At 36.1% G+C, this 24,125-nt stretch overlaps 1 protein-coding gene across 4 annotated transcripts in view; it reads right to left on the reverse strand.

The window, feature by feature from the left end:
• Positions 1 to 474: 474 nt before the first annotated feature.
• The window catches only part of PPP2R2A (protein phosphatase 2 regulatory subunit Balpha), an 84,649-nt gene continuing 60,998 nt past the window's right edge, over positions 475 to 24,125 (reverse strand). For all 4 annotated transcript variants that reach the window (XM_078069491.1, XM_036106184.2, XM_078069493.1 and 1 more), the window contains 7 exons: positions 17,242 to 17,407; positions 10,864 to 10,976; positions 10,000 to 10,177; positions 8,549 to 8,713; positions 7,435 to 7,604; positions 4,559 to 4,650; positions 475 to 1,473 (listed from right to left, as the gene is read on the reverse strand). In XM_078069491.1, coding sequence (XP_077925617.1) covers positions 1,194 to 1,473; positions 4,559 to 4,650; positions 7,435 to 7,604; positions 8,549 to 8,713; positions 10,000 to 10,177; positions 10,864 to 10,976; positions 17,242 to 17,407 — 1,164 coding nt within the window. In that variant the 3' untranslated portion in view covers positions 475 to 1,193. The remainder of the gene's footprint in view (positions 1,474 to 4,558; positions 4,651 to 7,434; positions 7,605 to 8,548; positions 8,714 to 9,999; positions 10,178 to 10,863; positions 10,977 to 17,241; positions 17,408 to 24,125) is intronic.

The following is a 24,125-nucleotide window of genomic DNA, read 5'->3' on the forward strand; positions in this document are numbered from 1 at the left end:
TCTGTAAATCACTTGATACTTTTATGTTTTATAATTGAATGACAAAAAAAAGTTTTAACCTGTTAAAAAAGTTTAAGTCTTTGACTTTAGTAAGGCAAAAATGAAATTAAGCACTGTAAAAAGACTTTAAAAATGAAGTTCTACAAATTTGGTTCCCATTTACAACAATTTCATTAACAGATGAGTTAAGTGTAGATACAATGTATCCAATACTCTTATAACCACAGTAAAAAAAAAAAGAAAATCTCTAGCAATTTATAGATTGTGAAATCCTTAGTAATACCAGTATATAATTCAAAACACGTTCATACAGAACCAAGACCTCTCCTTCTCCATGTAAAAGAACACTTGTTAAAGATAATTAACAAAAATACCAATTAAACAATGGAAACTCATTTCATTTCACTGCGCCCAAAAGTATGACACAAAATATTAGCTTGAAGAGGTAGATTAAAAAGAAAAAAGAAAACCAGATTCTCCATTCTTTGTCACTTTTATTCAGTAGTAGTATTTTTTTCCTTATTTTCGGTGCCAGACACGGCAAGGAGTGATTACAGCCAACTGTTGTTAAAACATTTGTTCGCAACATATACCCCCTTTACCACTGACCCCAAACTGACTCATTTCGTGTGCTTTCGTTCGTTCTTTTTTTTTAATATACCACCACCAAGACTGGGTGGAGGGGGCAAGGGTAAAAGAGATGAAGGGGAAGAGTCCAGGAGGCCAGAAGAGGAATGCTACAAGCCACAGTAAGAATGAGCTGTATTTAATTTAAAAAAGGGGGAGGGGTGTACCCCACAAATGATACAGTAATGAGGATACACAATTAAATCCCATAAGCATGACTGAAGGCTTTCACTGTGTTTGACGTCATCACAATGGAAGGCATAAAAAGTGGAGTAAATCAATGTTGATACAGTCCAATCTAGTCCATTAGGCAAGATGGTGCAAGAAGTCATTTAAATTAAAAGTGCCCTACCCTTACCTACATGGCTAGCAGACATGGAGAACACCACAGTGATGAATCCACAGAGATTTCTCCATGTAGCTATAAAAAATGTGTTGTCGAATGGCACATTGTCAAACACTGGAAAGGGGCGCCACAATGGACCTCTCTCTTTTTTAGGTACGAATGCTAGATTCAACTATCTCAACTAAGCAGGAAGTGGGCTCTTCTGCTGGGAATGCCAACCCTAATTCACTTTGTCTTGAAATATATACAGATTGTTTGTAGTAGCTACAGCAATGATATTTTCCTTGGGGTGCCAGGCTGTATGAAGAATTTTCTTGTTGAAGTCTAGGCTGTCAACACTGATTTCATCTTTCTTTCGCTTGCCACTTGCACAGACTTTGCGTGGCTTCAGAACCGTGCGAGGTTTGTTGTTTTCCCGTGACGCTTCTAGGGTTATGTCTCGCTTTGTGTTTCTGTCAAACATTCTGAAGAAATTATTGTAAGATCCAGTCATGACAACACTGCAAAAGTAAACAGAGGACGCAGTCAAATAAGTGAGCAAAAGTTAATTTCCAGCAAAACGATTCAGTGCTGAAACCTAGCCTATGCTATTACCGCATAGGAAATAGCTACTTCAAGCTGACACCAACCCAGGGACCAATTATTCAAATAAACTAGTACTAGTCTGGTACTAGTTAGTGGTAGTTAACTTGGATTTCTAGTAACTAGGAGATTTCTAGTCTCCTTTTCATGACTACCAAAACTATCACCAAAGTTGAAAGTATTCTCAAGAATAGCTTCTTAGTAGTAGTACTAAAATAACCTCTGCTGAATATATTTTTGCAACTACAGGCTTTGTGATTAACTAAATCTGTAGGTAGCTTCTTGAAATACCAACCAACCGTGGGATCACAGGTTCTAAAACCCTTCAAAATTCATGGTAAATAGCTGTTCATAAGAAACCAATGCTTTACTTTGTGATTTAAATTATAAACTATAGAATTTGTTCCTAGGATGTTGTCTGGTTGGGATAATGCTATCTCATGAATGCTTATAAGAAATCTCCTTCTGGGACGCCTGGGTGGCTCAGTAGGTTAAGCGCCTGCCTTCAGCTCAGGTCATGATCCCAGGCTCCTGGGATCAAGCCCCACATCGGGCTCTCTGCTCAGCGGGGAGCCCGCTTCTCCCTCTGCCTGCAGCTTCCCCTGCTTGTGTGTGCTCTCTCTCTCTCTCCCCCTCCGACAAATGAATAAAAAAAATTAAAAAAAAAAAAATCTCCTTCTGAGAATATTAAGAGAGTAGGATATAAATTTTTTCTTAACAGGAAATCATTTTACCTATAACATTAAATACATTTTAAGCACTTTTTGGGGGGAAAAATATTTTTAATAGTATCCGTCTAAAGGGTTGCCAAATTTTAACCCTACCCAGGGTAGCTCTGTCAGTTCAACTTTCCATCCGTCACTGCTCAACATTTGCTAAGTTTTAAGTACCCAATAAGCAAAACCTCACAAGTTTGAAACTGTTAATTTAGAAAGGGTCTGGTGCTATTCTTACTTACCATGTTCTTCCCACATGGTTTAAATAATTATTGTAAATAAGATTATAGAATATCAAGGAACTGTTTAAAGTAATACTTGAAAACGACTGAGTATTTACAAGTATCAAAGATATAGGTCATATATGAAATACAAATGATTACCATCTATTCAGTAATGTCAATTCCTCCAAAGGACACTTGACAACATTTTAATCAAACTCAAACTGGTGCATGTGCCTGAGGGTAATAAAACTGTATTTCTTTTAAAATGATTTTATGTAGTTTGGATTGGCATCCCCGTATTATTTGAATTTGTGAGGTTTCAATAATTAGGACACCTAGGTCTACGGCTATTTGTAAGTTTTAAAAGGTTTTCGTAGGTCAGCATTTCTGTGTTGTACCTGCCCAAAATGTATAACCTGAATCAAATTATGAGGAAACATTAGATAACACTCAAAGTAAGAAACCTCCTATGAAATCATTGGCCTGTTTTTCAAAAATGCCAGTCGCGGAAGACAAGGAAAGCATGAACTACCGTTCCAGATTAAAGGAGGACAAGATAGGACAACTAAATGTTACATATACTTTGGGACTGGATATTCGACTGGATTTTCTTCTTTGCTAGGAAGGACATGGCTGAGAGGGCTGGTGAAATTTTAATGGGCTCCAACGGGAACTGTTCTGCTTTAGATGACTGCGCTGTCATAATACAGGAGAGACTCTTATCTTTTAAGAAATACTCATTAAAAAGTTTAAGGGCAATGGGGCACCATGTTTGGAGTTTACTCCCAACTGGTTAACAAATAAAGCATGTGTGTCTATTTGTGTCTTTATAGAGACAGATATAAAGGAAAAGACTGACACAGCAAACAGTAACAGGAGAACCTGAGTATGGGCTAAATAAGACTGTGTCACTCTTAACAAATTTTCCCCCAGTTTGAAATTATTTCAAAACAAGTTTTCAAACGGTAAGGGAAATCAAGAATTTCTTTTTGATAATGGAACATAACTTAGAACTGCCAACAATGTTTCAGCAACGTGAGGAAGAGCTGGTGTAGCAGTGCATCAGATCCTAGTGTGTCAGTATCTTCTTTCTCTGTCTGCAAATTTCTCCTTTCTCTTCTTCCCTTTCCTTCTTCCTTCTTGATGCCTTAGTGTTAAGTAGTGGCATTCAAAAGTAAAGCTTGCTTGTTCTGAGGCTAGGCTTACTGTGACCAGCCTATTACTGGGTATCATGTTAGATTCAGATAAAAGTTAATATTAAAAATCACACCAAAGATAAATGATCCAAGTTCTAGCATCCTCTATAACACAGAACACCGTGATACTTGAATGTTATTAAGCTTCACTGATTGAACTACTGTTAAATAAAAAGTACCTCTTAATGACCTTGAAGGCAAGTTTAAGTAATTCCAACACTGTTTTCTTCTATTTTCTGTTCTATTGGAACACAATAAATGGTAAATAAATATTGATAAGAAAAACTGGAAGATTAAGACTTATTTCTCCTTGGAAATAATGGTACACATTTTCACCATACAATAAAAACAAATCATATACCGTGGCAAAATTGTGGATTATAAAACCCTAATTACTCATGGTAATATGGTTAAATTACATACGGTAATTACCACTTCTATGAGATATTAATGTGATATCTGGAAAAACTGGTGTTTAACATTCCAAATGAAATATCCACTGCCTAAATATTTCTCAAGTTTCCTAGATGAACCACCAAACTGAAATTTCACCATTTTAATTGTTGGCATGTCAAAAATGTCATTGATCTGGTTCAAAAAAGGGAAATATTTAAAGATATTTAAATCATAATTTAAGATATCTAGATTTTTTGGTGTATTTTCATAGTTACTAGTGAAACACAATGTTTAATTTTTATCTGCTATTACTACTACAAGATTATTGAATTTATTTCAAGTGAACGGGGGCAGGGAATGAAGTGAGGATTTGTAATTTATGTCAATCATACTAGGAGAAGTGAAATAGCACATTTCTTTCCTCTAATAAAAGGCACATTTGAATGAGAAGTTCAAATTAAAATCAATTACCTGTCAGATCCATTCCAACAACATTCAAATTTGTCAAATATGCAGTCATTTTCATACAGTGAACAAAGTTTACTTCTGAGGTATTCATGAACCTGGGTTTTAAATATAAATACATTATTATATATTATTATAGATATACTTATTTTCACCTGAGGATCTGCTAAGTGATATTACGAAAATATTTAAACAATTCATTTTTTTAAAAAGGAATATACAGACACAATACTCTGTAATCTTATTAAAACTCAACTCTCTTAGCAACAAATAATAAAGGCATTTTATCCTTTTCACAAACAAATGAGGTCCCTTCTATGAACACGCATTTTCCTACTGTAGGACAGAGAAAATACCCTTTGGGGCATGACACATGAACTCTTTATAAGCTGGACTAAAATATTTAGACTAAAATACATTTGAAAATGGTACAGATAGAGAATAATTAAAGACTATTATAGCAGTAGTTGAATATGTTAACACTTGGTTTTTTCAGTCCATTAATTGCTGATAAAAAAAATACTCAATATTATGTTTTACTTCCTTTTTAAATACCATTCTCTGGGCATAAATAATGGAAGCCTACATTATCATTAAAGTGCCTATGCTATGCACAGCATGGCTGTGCCCTGATTTGGTATTATAACTGACCCTTGAGCAGCTCGAGGATTAGGGGTGCTAATCCCCCTGCAGTCAAAAATGCGCATATAGGGGCCCCTGGGTGGCAGAGTCAGTTAAACCATCCCACTCTTGGTTTTGGCTAAGTTTGTGATTTCAGGGTCACGAGATCGAGCCCCATGTCAAGCTCCATGCTCAGGGTGGAGTCTGCTTCAGATTCTCTCCCCCTTTCCCTCTGCCCCTCCAGCTCGTGTTCTTGCCCTCTCTCAAATAAATGTATCTCAAAAAAATAATCCACATATAACTTTTGACTCCCCAAAACTTAACTACTAATAGTCTACTGTTGTCTGGGGAAGCCTTACTGATAACATAAAGTTAACATGTATTTTGTGTATGTAATATGTATTATATACTGTAGTCTGTAATAAAGTAGGCTAGAGGAAAGAAAATGTTATTCAGAAAATCACAAGGAAAATACATTTGCAGTACTCTATTCTTTTTATAGAACAAAATATCCATGTATAAAGTGGACCCACGCAGTTCAAACTATGCTCTTCAAAGATCAACTGTATATAATCAACGTATGCATCACTGAAAAAATTGTATCACTTGATATTCCTCACAGAATATCAAAATCTAATGAAAATGTACCTGTTTTTTGAAGTAGAATTCACTAGTATTTCACAAAGGGATAAGCCAAAAAATAAATAAATCTGGTATTTAAAAGGTATTCTAAGAAATAATGCATTTCAATATTAACACTGTTAAATTACAAAGCAGGAAAGGTCCAATACCAAATCAGGGGGGTTGTCTTGATCTACTAACCGTTGTTACTTAAAGAGAGCCTTAAAAAAGAATTAATGATAGAAAAGAGTAGGTACCTTCTAAATGCTTAGAATTCTCTATTCTTTATGAAACAACCTGAAGTCTTTTTAAGTGTCCACTTTAACTTTTAAGTATAATGGAATGATTCAGGCCATATCTATGTAACATTAAGTACAAATCTGTTAACACTGAGGAACTGTAACTCAGGTAGGGTCAGGACAGGAGGCAAAAAATTATTAAGATCAAAATACCCTTTAGTCACACATAGCTCAGCAAGATGCTTATATTAAACTCAACAGCTGAATCTGTATATATTGAGTATAAAATGTGACTCTACTCCGAATCACTAATCTAATTCAGCATAAGCAGAAAAACTGCAAGTTAAGTTAATGATAACAATTTGGCAAAGTTTTAGAATGCACATACAAGGGATTCTCACCAAACAATTTTAAGAGTATGAAGTTGAGATTCAAATCAATTATTCTCAATGGCAACCAGGGATGGTGGTGGTGTTGAGAAACACCAGGAGACAGATCACAATCTTGGAAGTTACACAAATGTAATTTGAAAACAAAGCAGTATGTATCTCTTTGCTTTTGTTTCAACATAGCATTTATTTTAAATTTTCAAATACCATTAAGGAAGAGTCTTAAGTAGTTTATGTTTGTCAAAGAGGATTAAAAGGTTTGAGAAACATCATTCTAATTTTATGGAAAACACACAACATAAGGAAGGTACCATTTATAAATTCTGTATTCTTAAAACCAGTGTTTAAGTGTTTTCTACACTGTAGTCTAGGGCTTACCCCAGGTTTCTGCTTGCCCCCCACCATGTCCCCAGCTGTGCATGTCTTTATTCTCTTCTCCAGAAGAAAGGGATAGGGGATCAATGGTAGTGGCTGGCTGACAAAAAGAGGACCCAGAACTAACATTCTACAATAGACAGCCAAACACCTAAAGCCGTCCGCTGGGCTTTCAAGCCCTTCTCCTTTAGCCTAAGACAACAGTTATCAGCCAAAAGGCAAAATGCCAGTCTATGGGCATGCCAAAGTTAAGCTCTAGTTCAACTACTCCTGCGCATACTCCAACCAGGACATCTCCACTAGGACTGGCCATTCTTCCCAATCCTCTTCCCCACCTAGACCTTATTACAGTACTCTTCCCTCCTCACTTTAAATGTAGACAGTGGTGCGGAAAAAAGTTGTCAATAATGAACCAAACTGGTAGTAAAATCACACTTTAACTGAATAGACAACACAACCTATAAAAGTATATATAAAATTAACATATGGAAAAGCAACATACTCATGGATCTCTGAAGGAAAAAGCCTAAGGGTCAACCATGCTGTATTGGGATTAACACATAGTACAAAATCCTTCTCTATAAAGACTTAGAAGTAAATAGGGTATATGCTAATTGAAAGAAAAAACTGCAAATACCTGGTATGTTTCCACAGGCCTGTTTTCCATATTTAAGTCCCAAATTTTGACTGACAAATAGTCTCTAGTCATCATATATCGACCACTATGGCTGAATTTTACATCAGAAATAGAGGAGATGATTTCAGAAAAAAAAGACCTGTTACTGGGATCTTCAGGTTCTTCAAACACTAAAAACAAGCAAAAAAAAAAAAAAAAAAAAAGGGCAATTTGTGTAATATTCTGGCTTGGACAAAGCACTTGCTGAGACAACCATTCACAAACTTCCTAAGAGTAAGCTACAGATGACAGGCTAGTGCAGAACCGAAAAAACATCTCTCTGACTATAAGAACATAACCTCCCCTTAAAGTTTCTTAAGGGGAATGACTTAACATTGACATTGAAGATACAAAAATATATACTCCCAGGGTCCTAGAGCTGATTTAGCAGAACCAGGAACAGCCAGGACTTCGGACTTCAAAGTGCACCAGGTCTGTAGGTTCTGCAGATACGTCCATGACTTTGCCCGTACTGTCACCGCAAGGGAACACACCATCCAAATTTATATCAGATTTTATTTTTTTTTTAGTGGCCAGATAAAACTGTTTTGGTAACAGGCATGTACCAATTTTCATGAGTTTTAAAAACACTCAACAACATGAAGACAATAATGCAACCCCTCAATTTTTTAACCCAGTGCTTTTAAACTTTTTTTAAACCAAGGAAATCTCTTCTCAGAAAAGTATTCCTAGAAAGCTCAAAACAGAAAGCAACAAGAGAGAGCAGGAGGAAAGGAGAAAAGGGAGGGAAGGAGGGTAGGAAAAAAACCAACACTCTACTTGAAAAAAGAGCTGGAGAGCCCAGCCCCAAGTTCCCCCAAAATAACATTCCATTTAAAAATATATCCACTGGGACATCGACAGACATGCTCCCAAGATAGCCTTTTATGTTCTTCCAGTAGAATAACCTACAATGCCTCATGTGGAGTCAGACAGCTTACCAAAGGGTACAGGAGGCCCTGGGCACACAGGTTTTCAGACTTGTAAACCTATGCAAATGTAGTCACCACATCTGATGCTAGTTTTCAAAAAAACAGAAAATGTTATCATTTGAAAAAAAAGACCGTACACTTACGTTTAGAATGCCTATCACAGAGGGCAGAGGCCCGCATGTCACATAACCGAATAGTTCCTTTACTGCTGCTGTACACAAACGTGTTGCAGCTGTTTGGATGGAATTCTGCTGCCGTAATCACCTCTGTTAGCTCTTCCATATTGGCAGGTTTGATATCCACAATATCTGGATAGCATTTTATTAAGGAATTTCCACTTAGAAAAAAGGGCAAATATAATTTTCTATTTCTCAAATATAGAATTCATTCATAAACTTAAGCACAAGTATTAATTCCGAATTGCATTCTACTCCTTATAGGAGTATAAATCCCAGCGGGATCAAAACTGCTAAAGATTGGGAAAAAATCTTAGAAGAAACCATGTTAGACTGTAGATGGGCCTCTTTTTCTGAGTATGATACAAATCCCAGAATATTATTAGTGTATATTCTAAACAAAACAAAGGTAAAAAACTTCAAGGCGGCAAAAAGGGGAACCTATTTGCACCACAAAGAAGTTGATTCACTTAATATAAAAAAAGGTGCTTTAAAAACAAACAAAAAACCCAGTAAGAATATATATAAATCCAATGAAAAAACTAGAAAAGAACAAAAAGAAATATAAATGGTTGGTAAATATTAGGACTTTTCACTAACTAGACTGGTAATGGTGGAGGGAAACAGGCTCTTTTATATGCTATGGGTAGAATATGAATTACAGTAGTGTTAGTTTTCAAATGATGTCTATTTAAAAATACATACAACATTAACACTAGCAGCAATAACTGCAAACATGTATCAAAACCTTTTAAAAAGATACCTGAAACAAATATATTTATAAACAATCTAGGATGTTTATATATACACACACACACATATACACTGTATGTATATAGTATATTGTGTTCGTCAGGTATGTCTGTATCACACACTGGTACATGTACAGAAAAATCTCAGAAGGATGATACAGACAATGAAAGTGGCATCTGGAGAATATTTCTACTGACTTCATACCACCATGCATCATGACTTGTATCAATTTCTTTTGCCAACCTTACTAAGAATATTTTTATAATTACATTTTTAATAAATAATACTCCACAAATTTGTTTTATAAAAAACTCAACCATTAAAAAAAATCTGTTCACAGGTGCATACTGTACCTACACTCATGGTATAGATTGTACTTAATATACATAGTATTACAGCAAAGTATTTAGTACTAAGTACTAAACTTACTATAATAGTACTTAAAATTCCAAGAATCCTATTTTTAAACCAATACATTATGCTCTTTATCAAAGAACTTCACCCACTGTTTAATCACTTAAACACAAAGAAAAAGTGGTATAAAGTAAGAAGCTACTTTCAAAGAGAAGAAATAAAAATACACGAAGGAGAGATGGAAAATAAATCTAGTATGGGCACAACATGCCTTCTTTACCAAACACCAAAAAAAGAAACCAAATGGATACTAAAACTCCTGTCTGTAATCTCCAGATGCCAAAGATTAATCCGTAAATCGTCTGCAGATAAATATGTTTCATAATCACTATTAATAGAAATTGAGTTGATGTGATATGTATGAGCATTGGCAAATATTCTTCGTGGACTGGCCTCAACCATCAGGTCCATGGGCCTAAAGACTGGCACCTGTCAATAAGACACATGAAAAACGGTCATTACAAAATGCTCACTATTTACAATGGCACTTAAGGTTTCAGTTCTTTATCCTAGTTTTTGAGGGAACACTATAATATTACACAGATTTAGCTTTATAAAGCAACTGATGTTGATCCTTAAAGTGTTGAAATGAGAAGAAAAATGAATTATTTGGTTAATTTACCTTCTTTTATAGATAGCAATACTATGAGAATTTGTTTTGCTTTCTAGTTCCAATCTTTTGCTGGAGACTCGCAAAGCTCAATGTTTCTGGTTTGAACTGGCTAAGAAGGAAATTAGCCCAGAGCATCTAATTCTTGGTATTTCTTAGCTGCAACTAGGATATCTGGTCCACTTCTACCTACTTCTTTATCTCCAAAGAAAATTAATCTTGATATGTATAAGAGCTGACATTCAAACCATGAGGGCAAAACAGAGTGTGGCATTGTATAAAACAGTCTTGCATTGGGTCCTGGGTCAGCCCCTGGCACAGAGAGACCTCTATGTGGGACATGGTTATTTAAAACGGGAGTTTTTAATGTCCTATCTGGTTATAAAATTGTTCTGGGGGGGGCAGATTATAGTTAATCCTATTCAAGTTCTGCTCAGGGTCTAGACTATCTAATATGAATACAGAACACTATCAGAATTACGATCATTTTTTCTTAAGTACTTACTCGTAGTGTAGTGACTGTAGTAGGATCTCTATACCTTCCATCTTCCTCTTTCAAGTTATACCCTTCTGGTCTTTTGTCCCTTTCACTGATTTTCCATAATTTTATTGTTTTATCTGGAGAGAAAAATGAAAAAAGTCCTCAAAAAAAGAATAATACTAATAGAAGTTTAAGGCATATTCAAACAAGCTATTTCGTATTTCACCTAAAAGGGTCCCAAGAATAAACTCTCTTATGTGACTTAATAAAAAACAAATTTCCCATTACCTGGAGAATAAAAACACATATACATAGAAATCACAAATTTATACATTAATGGCACTCAAAGTACCATTTTTTAAAAAGATTTTAATTTATTTGACAGAGAGCACGCGCGCGCAAGCAGGCAGAGCGGCAGGCAGAGGGAGAGGCAGAGAAACTGACATGGGGCTTGATCCCAGGACCCTGGGCAGAAGGGTCTTAAAGGCAGACGCTTAACAGACTGAGCCACCTAGGCGCCCCTCAAAATTAAAATCACGTCACAGCCAGGTCCTTGTCCTTTAAAAATAATTAAAATAATTAAAGCTGGAGAGGGGAAAAGGTGTGTGTGTGTAAGCACCCACATGTTTGTAAACACAAACACATACATATATATACTTAGTATTTTTAAAAAGAGAACAAACAAATACAGCTTATTATTTAGAATAAAAATGATAAAGGATTATCTATCTCCCTTGGTCCCACACTTCCTAGCAGATCCTACCAAAGACTCCACAAATTCCTTCATAGACTGGATGCCTCTGTTTAAATCTATCTTTCCCTGTTGTATTAGGGATTCAAGTCAAGTTGGTCAGGGTCTGAAAAAAAAAAATGACCAATTAAAAGCTATGTCCCCAAGTTCTTTAAGACAAAATTCCTAGGTTATCAAGAATATATTAAATAGTATTTTTTAAATGTTTTTAATAGTATTTTTTAAAGAAACACTTATTTTGGAGTACATTTAGACTTACAGTAAAGTTACAAAGATAGTCCAAAGTGTTTCCATTATACCCTTCATCCAATTCTTCTAATGTCAACATCTTATGCAACCATGGTGTATTTGTTAAAACTAAGACATTAACATTATACATTACTACTAACTCACTCCAGACTTTACTGAGAATCCACCAGGTTTTCTACTAACATCCCTTTTTGTTCCAGGATCCAAACAACACTGTATTTAGTTGTCAAGTTTCCCTAGTCCCTCTGACTTTACCAATTTCTCAGACTTTTCTTAGTTTTCATCATCCTGACAGTTCCGAGCAGCAGCAGTGAGGTATTGCAGAATGTCCCGACTGGGTATGTCTGCTGTTTTCTCATGATCAGACTGGGATCACTGGGTTTTAGAAGAATACCAGAGGTGAAGTGAAGGTATACATGGTACCAACATGACTTTCCCACTGGGGATGAAAGCTCTGTTCACTTGGTTAAGGCAGTATGTGCCAGGTTTCTCCACTGCAGTTATTAATTTCCCCCTTGCCATACTCTAGTCTTTGGAAATGAATCTCTAAAGTCCAGTCCACACTTAAAGGAAAAATTAAGTTACAGTCCCTATAAAGGAGAAGCATCCATCCATATATTTGAAATTCTCTAAGAAGCATCTCCACTCCCTGCTTATGTTTATTTAAATCATTACAGACTCATGCATGTTTATTTAATACTTTTGTTATAATCTTCAAATTGCATTCATATAAAAGTATCACATTCTTAATGGTCCTTTCATAAGCCAATGGGTATGATTTTAAAAAACAGTGCACAGAGGCACTTTCTAAAATGTTGTCACCCTTTCTAGGGACTCCTCTAGGCCTGCCACCTCTCTCTGCCTGGTGGTGAAGGGGGTGCTAGCCAACCCTGTGGATACCCTTTGCAAGGATGAAGTGTAAGCAGAAAAAAACTGCTAACTTTACTAACTTGTAATCTATTACTTTATCTAAACCCTAGTTAATCTTGTTTAGAGTTATCTTACAGTTAAATTATATGTGTTTTCTATGTGCTATGTCGAGGTAAAGATTTATATATTTTAGGATATTCTACTTGTCCCCAAATGTAATGAGTCAAGCCTAAACTCTTAATTTTGGGAGTAATTATCATCTAAAAATAAGGATGAAAAGTTTCCCCTAGCCCAATCCCCGCAACTGTCTTTATGGCCTGTCCAAATTCATCATCCTTACCAAAGATCCAGATAAAGAAATCACAATGTACTTATCAAACTTTTCAAATAAGATGTAATCAGTTTATGGTTCCTAATAGTGTTTTAAGAAGAAAATTATTATTTTTTTATATCATGAAAAACTGGGTAAATAGATTTTTAAAACATATTACACTTTAAAACACATTTTCTAAGTGATAAAATTTGTCACTTAAAGAGGTTAAAAAAATTTGGGCGCCTGGGTGGCTCAGTTGGTTAAGCGTCTGCCTTTGGCTCAGGTCATGATCCCAGGGTCCTGGGACTGAGTCCCACATCAGGCTCCTTGCTCAGCGGGGAGCCTGGCTTCTCCCTCTGCCCCTGCCCCCTGCCTGTGTGCTCTCAAATAAATAAAATCTTTAAAAAAAAAAAAAAAAAAAAGAGGTTTAAAAAAATTTAGTAACATAAACACAGGATAGAAAAGTACTATACAATTTCTGTGCAATGCTTGGGAACAGGGCAGGTCAGAAATAAAATATTTTAATAAGTATAACAAATTTTTTAAAAAAATCAAAATTCTTAAGCTCTGTAGTAGTGACTTTTTTAACTGTAGATTTTGGCCTACTGGAGGTATGTGACAATAACCAAACTCCACAGAACTGCATGCAGAATTATGGAAATATACATATTTTTCTATAAGGGGATTATTGGATTCCTCAAAGAAATGTGTCATTTCTAAAAGGTTAAGAACCACTGCTCTATGGTGTTTCCCTATACTGTCAATACTAACAAGTAAAGTGCGCCTGGATGGCTCAGTCGGTTAAGGGTCTGCCTGTGAATCAGGTCATGATGCCAGGGTCCTGGGATCAGGCCCTGAGTCAGGCTCCCTGCTCAGCAGGGAGTCTGCTTCTCCCTCTCCTTCAGCCCCTCCCCCCTGCTCATGCACACTCGCTCTCACTCTCTCTCTCTCAAATAAATAAAACCTTAAAAAAAAAAAAAAAATACTAACAAGTAAAGAGGGTTCCAGAAGTCCAAAAGTCCGTGTTCCTTTCACCATAAAAAGAGGACTGGGACAGGGAAGACCTTGCTAACAAGTTTCCTTTGTGGGAATGCAGCTTTATTATTAAAGATTCTTTTTTTTTTTTTTTTTAAAGATTTTATTTGACAGGGAGAGACACAGCGAAAGAAGGAACACAGGCAGGGGGAGTGGGAGAGGGAGAAGCAGGCTTCCTGCTGAGCAGAGAGCCCGATGCGGGGCTCGATCCCAGGACCCTGGGATCATGACCTGAGCTGAAGGCAGACGCTTAACGACTGAGCCACCCAGGCGCCCTATTATTAAAGATTCTTATAAACAAGCTGTTAAAACACAAGGCATTTACTAGTGAACTTTGTATTACTCATCTATTCAAGACCCACAGTCAACAGGTTAGAGGTGGACATTTGTGCAATGTGGAAGAGTTGAGAACTCAAAGAAAGCAAAAGGAGATGAACGAGAAAGAACAGTAACCAGAAGAAACATTAAATGAACTAAAGTTGTAAGATGGGCACTATGAAGTTATTTAAGTAAAACCAATTTGGGAAACACTGGACAGTTTATGATGACCATGGAAAGCCAATGCAAAGACAAAAGTAAGATTACTTTTGGTCAATCAAAGGTGGTATGTTTAGTCCTATTCTCCATCAATCTCCTACAGGATTTGAGTGAAAAGGCCTGTTACATGTAGGGGAGGAGGTATTATTGTGCTCAATCTCACAGAGACAACTATACCAAATAATACAAAATTATTACTTAGTTTTAAAAGATGTTGACATTCTCCCATGATTATTTTCTCTCTTTTTAAACAATAAAGCTTTCCAGATACGGCTTAAGTTTTAGTCCTTCCATCCTTTTCCCGTTCCACCACATCCAGACATAGCACTCTGTAAAATCCCCACACGTGTTTTATCCTTCCAAAGTGGGCTCTACTTTTTAGCACAAAAAAAGTACCACAGCCCCAAATAATTGTATTTTATTTAGTATTCATTAATGGTAACAGCAACAAAAGACAGAAGCCCTTTAAAATAATTTGTATTATTAATCAAGGACTTAAAATTTACATGGTAAACCTATTTGGGTGACACTGTTGTTTCCGTCTACAGAAAAATACTACATAGAGTCACATACCCGAGACCCAACCACTGGAATTCCCAGTGGTCTCTCCCTCCACTGAGCCTTTGTAGAGTTTACTGTCTAGAAAGGCTCATCTGGTTAAACACTGCCTTGCTTATTTCAAACCACAGAGAGCACGTGTGTAAACCTGCATGGAAGACACATGTGGGTATTAATGGAGAAGTGAAAGGTAATTAAGATTTAATCCATGAATGAATTGAAATGGGATTTGTTTCCGAACAACACGGAGAAGGAGAGGAAGCGGAAGTACCTGAAAAAACAACTGGCTATGAACTGAGAACTGCTGAAGTTGGGTGATAGGTACGTAGGGCTCCCTTATCCTAGTTCTGCCTTTATTTTAAACATTTCCCTTTATAAAAAGAAAAGTAACTTATCCCATACAAAGTGAACTGCCAAAATTATTAAGAACAAATATCCCAATACATGAATTATGTATGTCCCACCAACACACTTACTTGGGGCATTTATTTCCAAAAGTAGAAACCATATAAATGATAGAATTATATTATGATTTGATGTGAAAGAGCAGTATGTGAAGTGCTATTTGAAATAGCTCAGTTTACCATATAAATTAAAACTGAACCAAGATTAGAACCCAACATCTGACATGAATAAACACAGTTCCTCCATCTATAATGCTCTAAGTCATAAGCTTTAAATCATTTATTTTTCTTTTAATAAGGAGAAGAGAGGTGAATGCAGTTGATGTGAGAAGAGGGGGGGTAGAGGGTTTTGGTGGGCTGGCTGGGGAGAGCTTTGACAATCAGAAAAACGGGCACCTAAGAGGAAGCAAACATGTCTGGTGTCAGCTAGTGACACTCTTTTATGGAATGCACTTCTAAGAATTTGACAGAGTGGGTGATGAGGCCTAAATGGGATGAAAGGGGCACTTGACATTTTCCACCATGTCACCCCAGAAGTCTCCTGAGTTTACAATCAGCAAACGGTAAAGAATGGTAAGGTCTAGGTTCTAAAGTCTGATTTCATTAATAGTGCCTTATGCCAGTCTCAAGAAAGTTCTAATTCAAATATTTTACAGACTATGGCTAACCAGAACCTGGAAGTCCCCCTCAATCACTCTAGTGGTTCTCTTCAGACCCAAGCCCGAGGATAAACCAAGTCAAAACAATCCATGTGAAAAAAATTTAGAAGAACAAAAAAGAGGGTGCGTGTGTGGCTCAGGTCATGATCCCAGGGTCCTGGAACTGAGTCCCGCATCAGGCTCCCTGCTCCACAGGGAGCCTGCTTCTTCCTCTCCCTGTCTCTCATGAATAAATGAATAAAATCTTTAAAAAAAAAAAAAAAAAAAAGAAAGAAAGAAAGAAAAGAAATGTCCTTAAACTTGTCATAAAGCACTTTAAATTCTGGTAGTCATTACACAATTCTCTTATTTGGTAACTTCTCCTGAGCAGACAAAACAGTGTAAGAAGAAATCTCCCACCCATGAGGCTTGTTGGGAAGAAGGCAGAATGTTGACTCCAGTTTGTGTCCTTAGTGAACAAAGGATCAAGTAGAAAGAGTGCTCCCCGAGAAAGTATCCTGGAATGGAGACCATCCTTCGATGGAGTATTTTGTATTTACAGTTTGAGATACTCTTTGGAGAGTTTAGGCACACTTTAACGTTTATGAGAACTTACTACGCATACTAGAAATTATCACATTTACTACCCATAACAATATTATTACATAGATATTACCATCTCCAGTTTGCCAATGAGGAAAATTTGACTCAAGTGTTATAAACTGCTCAAGGCTACTAAGCCAAGAAGCGGGACAAGCGGTACCTGACCTAAATCCAATGGTAAGGTCCTTTTTTGGTTCACTACGACTGTGTATGTACCAAAAGAAAACTGACACCTGAGGACCTTTTTCATGGAATTTAAAAACTAAAAGAGAATAAAAAAGGGAACACATAAAAAAATTTACACATTCTCTATGGGGAAGACATATTTCCAAGTGTCTATTTGTAGAAATCTCTGAACACCTATTCCTCTTTGTAAAGGGGTAAGTATCCTACAGGATATATATAGATAGTGGGCATATAAAAGGAAAAAAATTTCACACTTACCATTGGTAGACAATAAAAACTGAGCAGCATTTTTCTGTGGTAACCACCTAATTTTGTTGATCTTTTCTTCTATTTCTAAACTTTTCAAGTAGTCAAACTCTGGTTCATGGCTCTGAAAGGTGCTGTAAACATTATATTCTCCTCTGCTATGAGACTGGATTTTGTTCTAAAATGGAAACAAAAATATTTGGACCATTGTTGAGAAATATTTCAAAAAACATGCAATCAATTCCAACAGACCTTGCAAAATTCTGGTTAATTACTTGCATCTTAAATACAATTATATTGTTTTTTATATTTAAGGCCTTCAAGGAATAAATAAAACAGCTCCCCCCAAAGAAGGGAAAATCTAAATAAAGCCCAATAACAATTAAGCCCAATTCAACAGGAAAAGTGACATTAAAATATGGATCAATTTGATTACTAATTTACCATTATATAATGGTAGAGGACTACTGGTAAAAAAAAAAAAAAATCTAAGCATCCTTAATGAGGGAGCTCACCCAAAAAGGCAAGATTAAATAAAATTAAAAATAAAAAGGGAAGATTAAATAAGACAAGCTTGTCAGAAAGAAACAGCTGGCCGCGGCTCACTTTCTTTCTCTGCCCACTTTAGGGTCAATCTTCAATCAGTTATTTAATATGATGTACTGGGGCGCTTGGGTGGCTTAGTCGTTAAGCGTCTGCCTTTGGCTCAGGTCATGATCCCAGAGTTCTGGGATCGAGCCCCGCATAGGGCTCCCTACTCAGCGGGAAGCCTGCTTCTTCCTCTCCCACTCCCCCTGCCTGTGTTCCCTCTCTTGCTGTCTGTCAAATAAATAAATAAAATATTTAAAAAATAATAATATATGTATTGTCCTCCTCCTTTCTCATGCCTGTCTCTAGGTCATTTCACTGCTGAAAAACTCTGATTTAAGAGCTCTCACCGACGTTATGGCATCATCTGACCACAACTTCCCACCCCAAGACCACTGTTACAGAGCTCTGTTACTCATTAAAGTCCACATTCAGCATTACCCAGCAAACATCATCCCACAAACCCATCAACAATTGCCTCTGCTCCTTAAGTTAGCCTTCTTATGAGCCTAGCACAAACTGATGATTTATTTCAGTATCAGTGTGAGTGAATATAGTTTAAACTACTGGATAGAAACTACTTGCGAACTTCTTCAGTTAACACTGATACCTTCAAAAAAGTGTGAATTACAACCATGAAAGAATTTCATCTTTTAAACCTATTATCACATAATTAAAAACCTTTCCATCAAAAACATTAAAAGTCTAGTTCAAAGAAGAACCTACAGGAAAATAGTTTATAAAGGAAAGATATTACTGATAGTCAACTATTTTATTTTTTAAATTTTTTAGATTATTGTTAGATAGTCAACTATTTTAAAGTAAAAGTGAATTTATCAAATGAAATGTTTAAGATTACCTGATTATAAGAATGACTCATTAGTAACTGTTCTCCATATGGAAAGAAAACCTTATTGAATCATCATCTTAAAAGCATGTTTTGGGTTGTTTTTTTTCCAGTAGCTTGACTATCTGGATTGTCACTCATGGTTCAGTTACATTTGAACCCTCTGATAGCAATATCAATTATTATTGAGTGAGTCTGCCAATATTAAGAATGCAGGGCATACCACAAAAGATAATCCACACTGGGGATTAGTATCCTGGTCTCATTACCATACTTTCACACCAAATCAAATAACCCTACCTTTAAATAAGTATATGCTAATATTTCTTTAAAAAGAAATTACATAAACCTTCTATGGAAAATTACTGTTTTAAAAGGTTTGTCATGTAGATGTTGGTGAGGATGCAGAGAAAGGGGAACCCTCCTACACTGCTGGTGGAAATGCAAGCTGGTGCAGCCACTCTGGAAAACAGTATGAGGTTCCTTAAAAAGTTGAAAATAGAGCTACCCTACGACCCAGCAATTGCACTACTGGGTATTTACCCCAAAGATACAAATGTAGTGATCCAAAAAGGCACTTGCACCCCAATGTTTATAGCAGCAATGTCCACAACAGCTAAACTATGGAAGATGTCCATCGACAGATGAATGGATAAAGATGTGGTGTGTGCACGCACACACGCACACGCACACACACACACAATATTATGCAGCCATCAAAAATTGAAGTCTTGCCATTTGCAACGACATGGATGGAACTAGAGGGTATTCTGCTAAGCGACATAAGTTGATCAGAGAAAGACAGTTATCTTATGATCTCACTGATACGTGGAATTTGAGAAACAAGGCAGAGGATCATAGCAGGAGAGGAAAAAATGAAACAAGACAAAACCGGAGAGGGAGACAAACCATAAGAGACTCTTAATCATAGGAAACAAAGTGAGGTTGCTGGAGTGGTGGGGGGTGGGAGGGATGGGGTGGCTGGTTGATGGACACTGGGGAGGGTATGTGCTGTGGTGAGCGCTGTGAATTGTGTAAGACTGATGAATCACAGACCTGTAGCCCTGAAATAAATAATACATTATGTGTTAATAAATACTTTCTTAACCCATCTATTTATATAATAAATATATATACATTTAAATAAAATATTTATATATTTAAAAATAAATAAAATAAATTTAGAAGTGCTTTATCCTCAACACATGTAATAGTGCCTGACATATAACAGGCATTCAATAAAAATTTTCTAAATGACCAAAAAGAATAAAGGGTGGTGCTGGTATGGTAAAGGAGGTTGGAATTAACCTGGTAATTAAGAGTATGGTGCAGAAATCAGAAGAAATGGGTTAGAGGTACACATAGTAAGACAAAATGATCTTGAAAACAAACTCTTAGTTAAAAAAAGTAGGAAACAGAATGAGATGTGAGATATAGTATTTTTCCTGTACACTGAAAATACAGTACACAAAATGAAATTACACATTTCAACAAACAAAATTCAAAAATATATAAAGGATACTATATCATGACACAGTAATGAAGCAAAGTAATGAAGACAGTGTGATAATGACATAGTATTGACAAATAAACCAATGGAATAGAATAAAAGGCCCAGAAATAGCCCTGAATTACAACAAAGTAGCACTGCTGAGCCAGGATGGTCTTATCATTAAATGGTTTTGGTCAATTTGCTATTGTATGTAAGAAAATGAACTTTGACCCCTACTACCTCAAACCACTCATATAAATCGATTCCAGGTGAATCAGAAATATAAATGTGAATGTTCAATAATCAGGTTCTAGGACAACACTGCCCTAGACAGCTTTCTGTAATGGTGGTAATAGTCTGTATCTGTGCTGTCCAATATGATAGCCACCAACCACATGTCGTTACTGAGCACCTGAAATGTGGCTACTGTGACTAAGGAAATGACCTTGAAATTTTATTTAATTTTAATTAATCAAAATTTAAATAGTCGCATGGAGCAAGTGACTACCAATACTGGACAAGCACACGTCTAAAAGATCTGGCACATATGTCTTCCTGGACCTTGGCGTAGAGAAGTATTTCTGATACAAGGCAGAAAAAGCAGTAAGCTCAAGGAAATCATTGATAAACTGTATTGTTATTCAATACAATACAGTTATTCTATTAATAACCTCTATTTGTCAAAATCCACCATTGAGGGAAGGGAAAAGGTAAGACACAGAGTGAAAAATTCTTCCAACAAATATACCTGACATCATATTTAAAAAGTGTAAAGAAAATCACAAATCAGGAAGAAAAATGACAGACAAACCAGCAGGAAACATACGCACTTCACAAAAGATAATATCCAAATGGCCAGTAAACACATAAAAAGATGCTAAATCTCAGTGTTAAAAAAGTACAAATTAAAATTACAATACACTCAAAACCTCCAGAATATTTGAAATTATAAAAAGACTGACAACAACAAAGCATTGGCAAAGATATGGAACAGCCAGAATTTTCATATATTGTTCATGAGAATAAAATTGGCAGAACCACTTTTTACTCTTCTGTCTACCCCATGACATAATAATTTTATGCGTGACTATGTGTACCAAAAAATACAATCAAGAATATTCATAGCTGCATTAATAGCCACAAACTGAAACAACCAAAATGTATACATCTACAACATAATGGACAAATTGCGGTATAGTAATACAAAAGAACATTATATAGCAATGTATGTGAGCAAATTATTTCTATACAAATGTAATACTCAGCAAAAAGGGCAGATACAACACTTACTGTCTGATTCTATTTATAAAAAGTTCTAAAACTATAGATCAAATTAAGTGTTAGAACACAGGCTTATCAATAGGCTTATAAGGGGAGGAAGGAGAAATCAGTGACTTGGAAATGAGAAGGGTTATGTTGGAAGGGTAGGAAGTTCTATTTCTTTTTTTTATTTAAAGATTTATGTATTTCTTTTAGAGAGAGAGCATGCACGTGTGAGTGGGTGGAGGGGCAGAGGGAGAGAGAATCTCCAGCAGACTCCCCACGGAGCGCAGAGCCCCACTCGGGTCTCAATCTCATGACCCATGAGATCATGACCTGAGCCAAAATGACAAGGCGGACACTTAACCGACTGAACCACCCAGGCGGCCCATCTATTTCTTGACCTAAATATCTTCTGTGTGATAATCTACTAATGCTTTGTGTGCTTTTTCGAGTCTATTTCAATAAAGTGTAAAAAAAAAAATATAGCACACAAAAGGTGCAGCCACTTTGAAAACAGTATTGGGGGGGGGGTCCTTGAAATAAAACTACCCTGTGATCCAGCAATTCTAATTCTGGGTATATATTTCAAAGAATTGAAAACAGGATCTCAAAGAGATTATTCACAATAGCCATGTGGTGGAAGCAAACTAAATGTCCACTGACGGATAAATGAATAAAGAAAATATGACATACAAACACACATGAATATTACTCAGCCTTAAAAAGGAACTCCTATCATATGCTACAACTTGGAGGAACCATGAGGAAATAATGCTAAGTCAAACAATCTAGTCAGAAAAAGACAAATGCTTCATGATTCCACTTATATGAGGTATTTAAGTAGCCAACTTCATTGAAACAGCAAATGAGAATGGTGGTTGCCAGGGCCTGGGAGGAGGAAGGGGGCAGGAAGTTGTTCAGTGGTTATAGAGTTTCAGTTACTCAGGGTTGGGGGAGGTGGTTTCTAGTGAACTGTATGGTGGCGATACTGTATCATAAACTTGGAAACTGTTGAGAAGTTCCATGTTATATGTTATTTTGCTATAGTTAAATAACAATACAGCACATAAAAACAAAATACATATTACAAGAATACACTGAAATGATTATTCATGTAGGGAGAGGTGAACAGGAGCAGGTGATGTACAATGTACGTGCGCCTGCATACCAGTGTGCACAGGTTCGTTTCCTTGAAGAGGGGACCTTGCTATGTTATGTCATGTACTCAAGTAGGCCTCTGAGGTTTAAGCAAACCAAAACAAAATAGAAAACAATAATAAAATCCAATGGTGTTAGAACCAACTAACCATTTGACAAGAGGACTGGAACTTCACTTCTTATACAAAAGTAAATTCCAGAAAAAACAATTAAATGCTTAAAAATAAGTAAAAGCAGCAAAATAACAGTACAATGGTGAATTTCTATGTATTCTGACAGTGAAAAAGAACTTTTCAGTATAAAGAACAAGAGCAAAGAGCAGAGAAAGGCTGACATCTAAGAAGTAAAATATTTAAATGTTAAAGAAAGTATACCAGTAAGAAAATTGTATCTTAAGATAGCACATTACGGTCTTTCATATACGTCCTTAAAAATCACTAGGAAAATGCATCTATTTGACCTGCAGCAGTTCCTGCATGCTGCTAAGGTTTTTATTACAGATGCAAGAAAAAAAGTGTCCTTGTCCTTTCTAATTGTGGCAGCCATGACTGAACGGGGGAATACGGGGTGGGGGGGGGGAAATCACTAGGAAAAATATTAACACCTTTCCTTGAAATATGGCAAAGGTCAAAAGTTGGCAATTTATATAAAAAATGGTGAGTAAATATGTATAACTGCTCATTATCATTAGTAATCAAAATCAAGGAATAACGTTTTGTCCTTAAACTGATGAGTAAAAAAAAATGTTTTAATGTTCCTCAAAATATGGACAAAGTCATATACTACTGGCAGAAGTATAAATGTATACAGCTTTTCTGCAGGATAATCTGTCAATACTTACTGAAAGCCTTAAAAAATATAAATACTCAACAATTCCACTTCAAAGTATAACCTAATGAAAAACAATGTATGCAAAGATGTATCAATAACTTAACGCATAAACAACCTCAATGTCCATCAAGTGAAATATGAAATACTATAGAGCCAATTACATTCAATGGCAGATCAATGTCTCTCAACCATATTAATTTATGCAAAATGCTTCCTGCTACCCATCCTCTGCAGTTCCCACAAGCTACATGTTTATTGAACTTTTGTCACTTAAGTTAGAAAAACAGACTGGATGTGTTCTTCCAACTATAAAGGCACTCCTTTCCATTTAATGGTTACAACAGTCTCATCACTTCCCTGAGAATGACATTAACCTGAGTAAACATCAACAGATATAAAAACTCAAAGTTATAGAATGACATGTTCAACACGATTCTTTCCCATTCTGCAAAACAGTAACAAAAACACCCAGAACACGCACAGACAAATTGGTCCTTACTCATGAGATGGGATGATTTGGATTTTTATCTTTTTCTTTGTGAAAATGATACAGTTTTCATATTTTCCATGATAAACATATTAAGAATAATGAAGAATTAAAAACAATCTTGGAGGGGCGCCTGTGTGGCTCATTGTTAAGCGTCTGCCTTCAGCTCAGGTCATGATCCCAGGGTCCTGGGATCGAGCCCCGCATTGGGGCTCTTCCACTCCCTGTTC

This window comes from Halichoerus grypus, chromosome 3 (assembly GCF_964656455.1).
Source record: "Halichoerus grypus chromosome 3, mHalGry1.hap1.1, whole genome shotgun sequence".
NCBI classification, from domain to species: Eukaryota; Metazoa; Chordata; class Mammalia; order Carnivora; family Phocidae; genus Halichoerus; species Halichoerus grypus.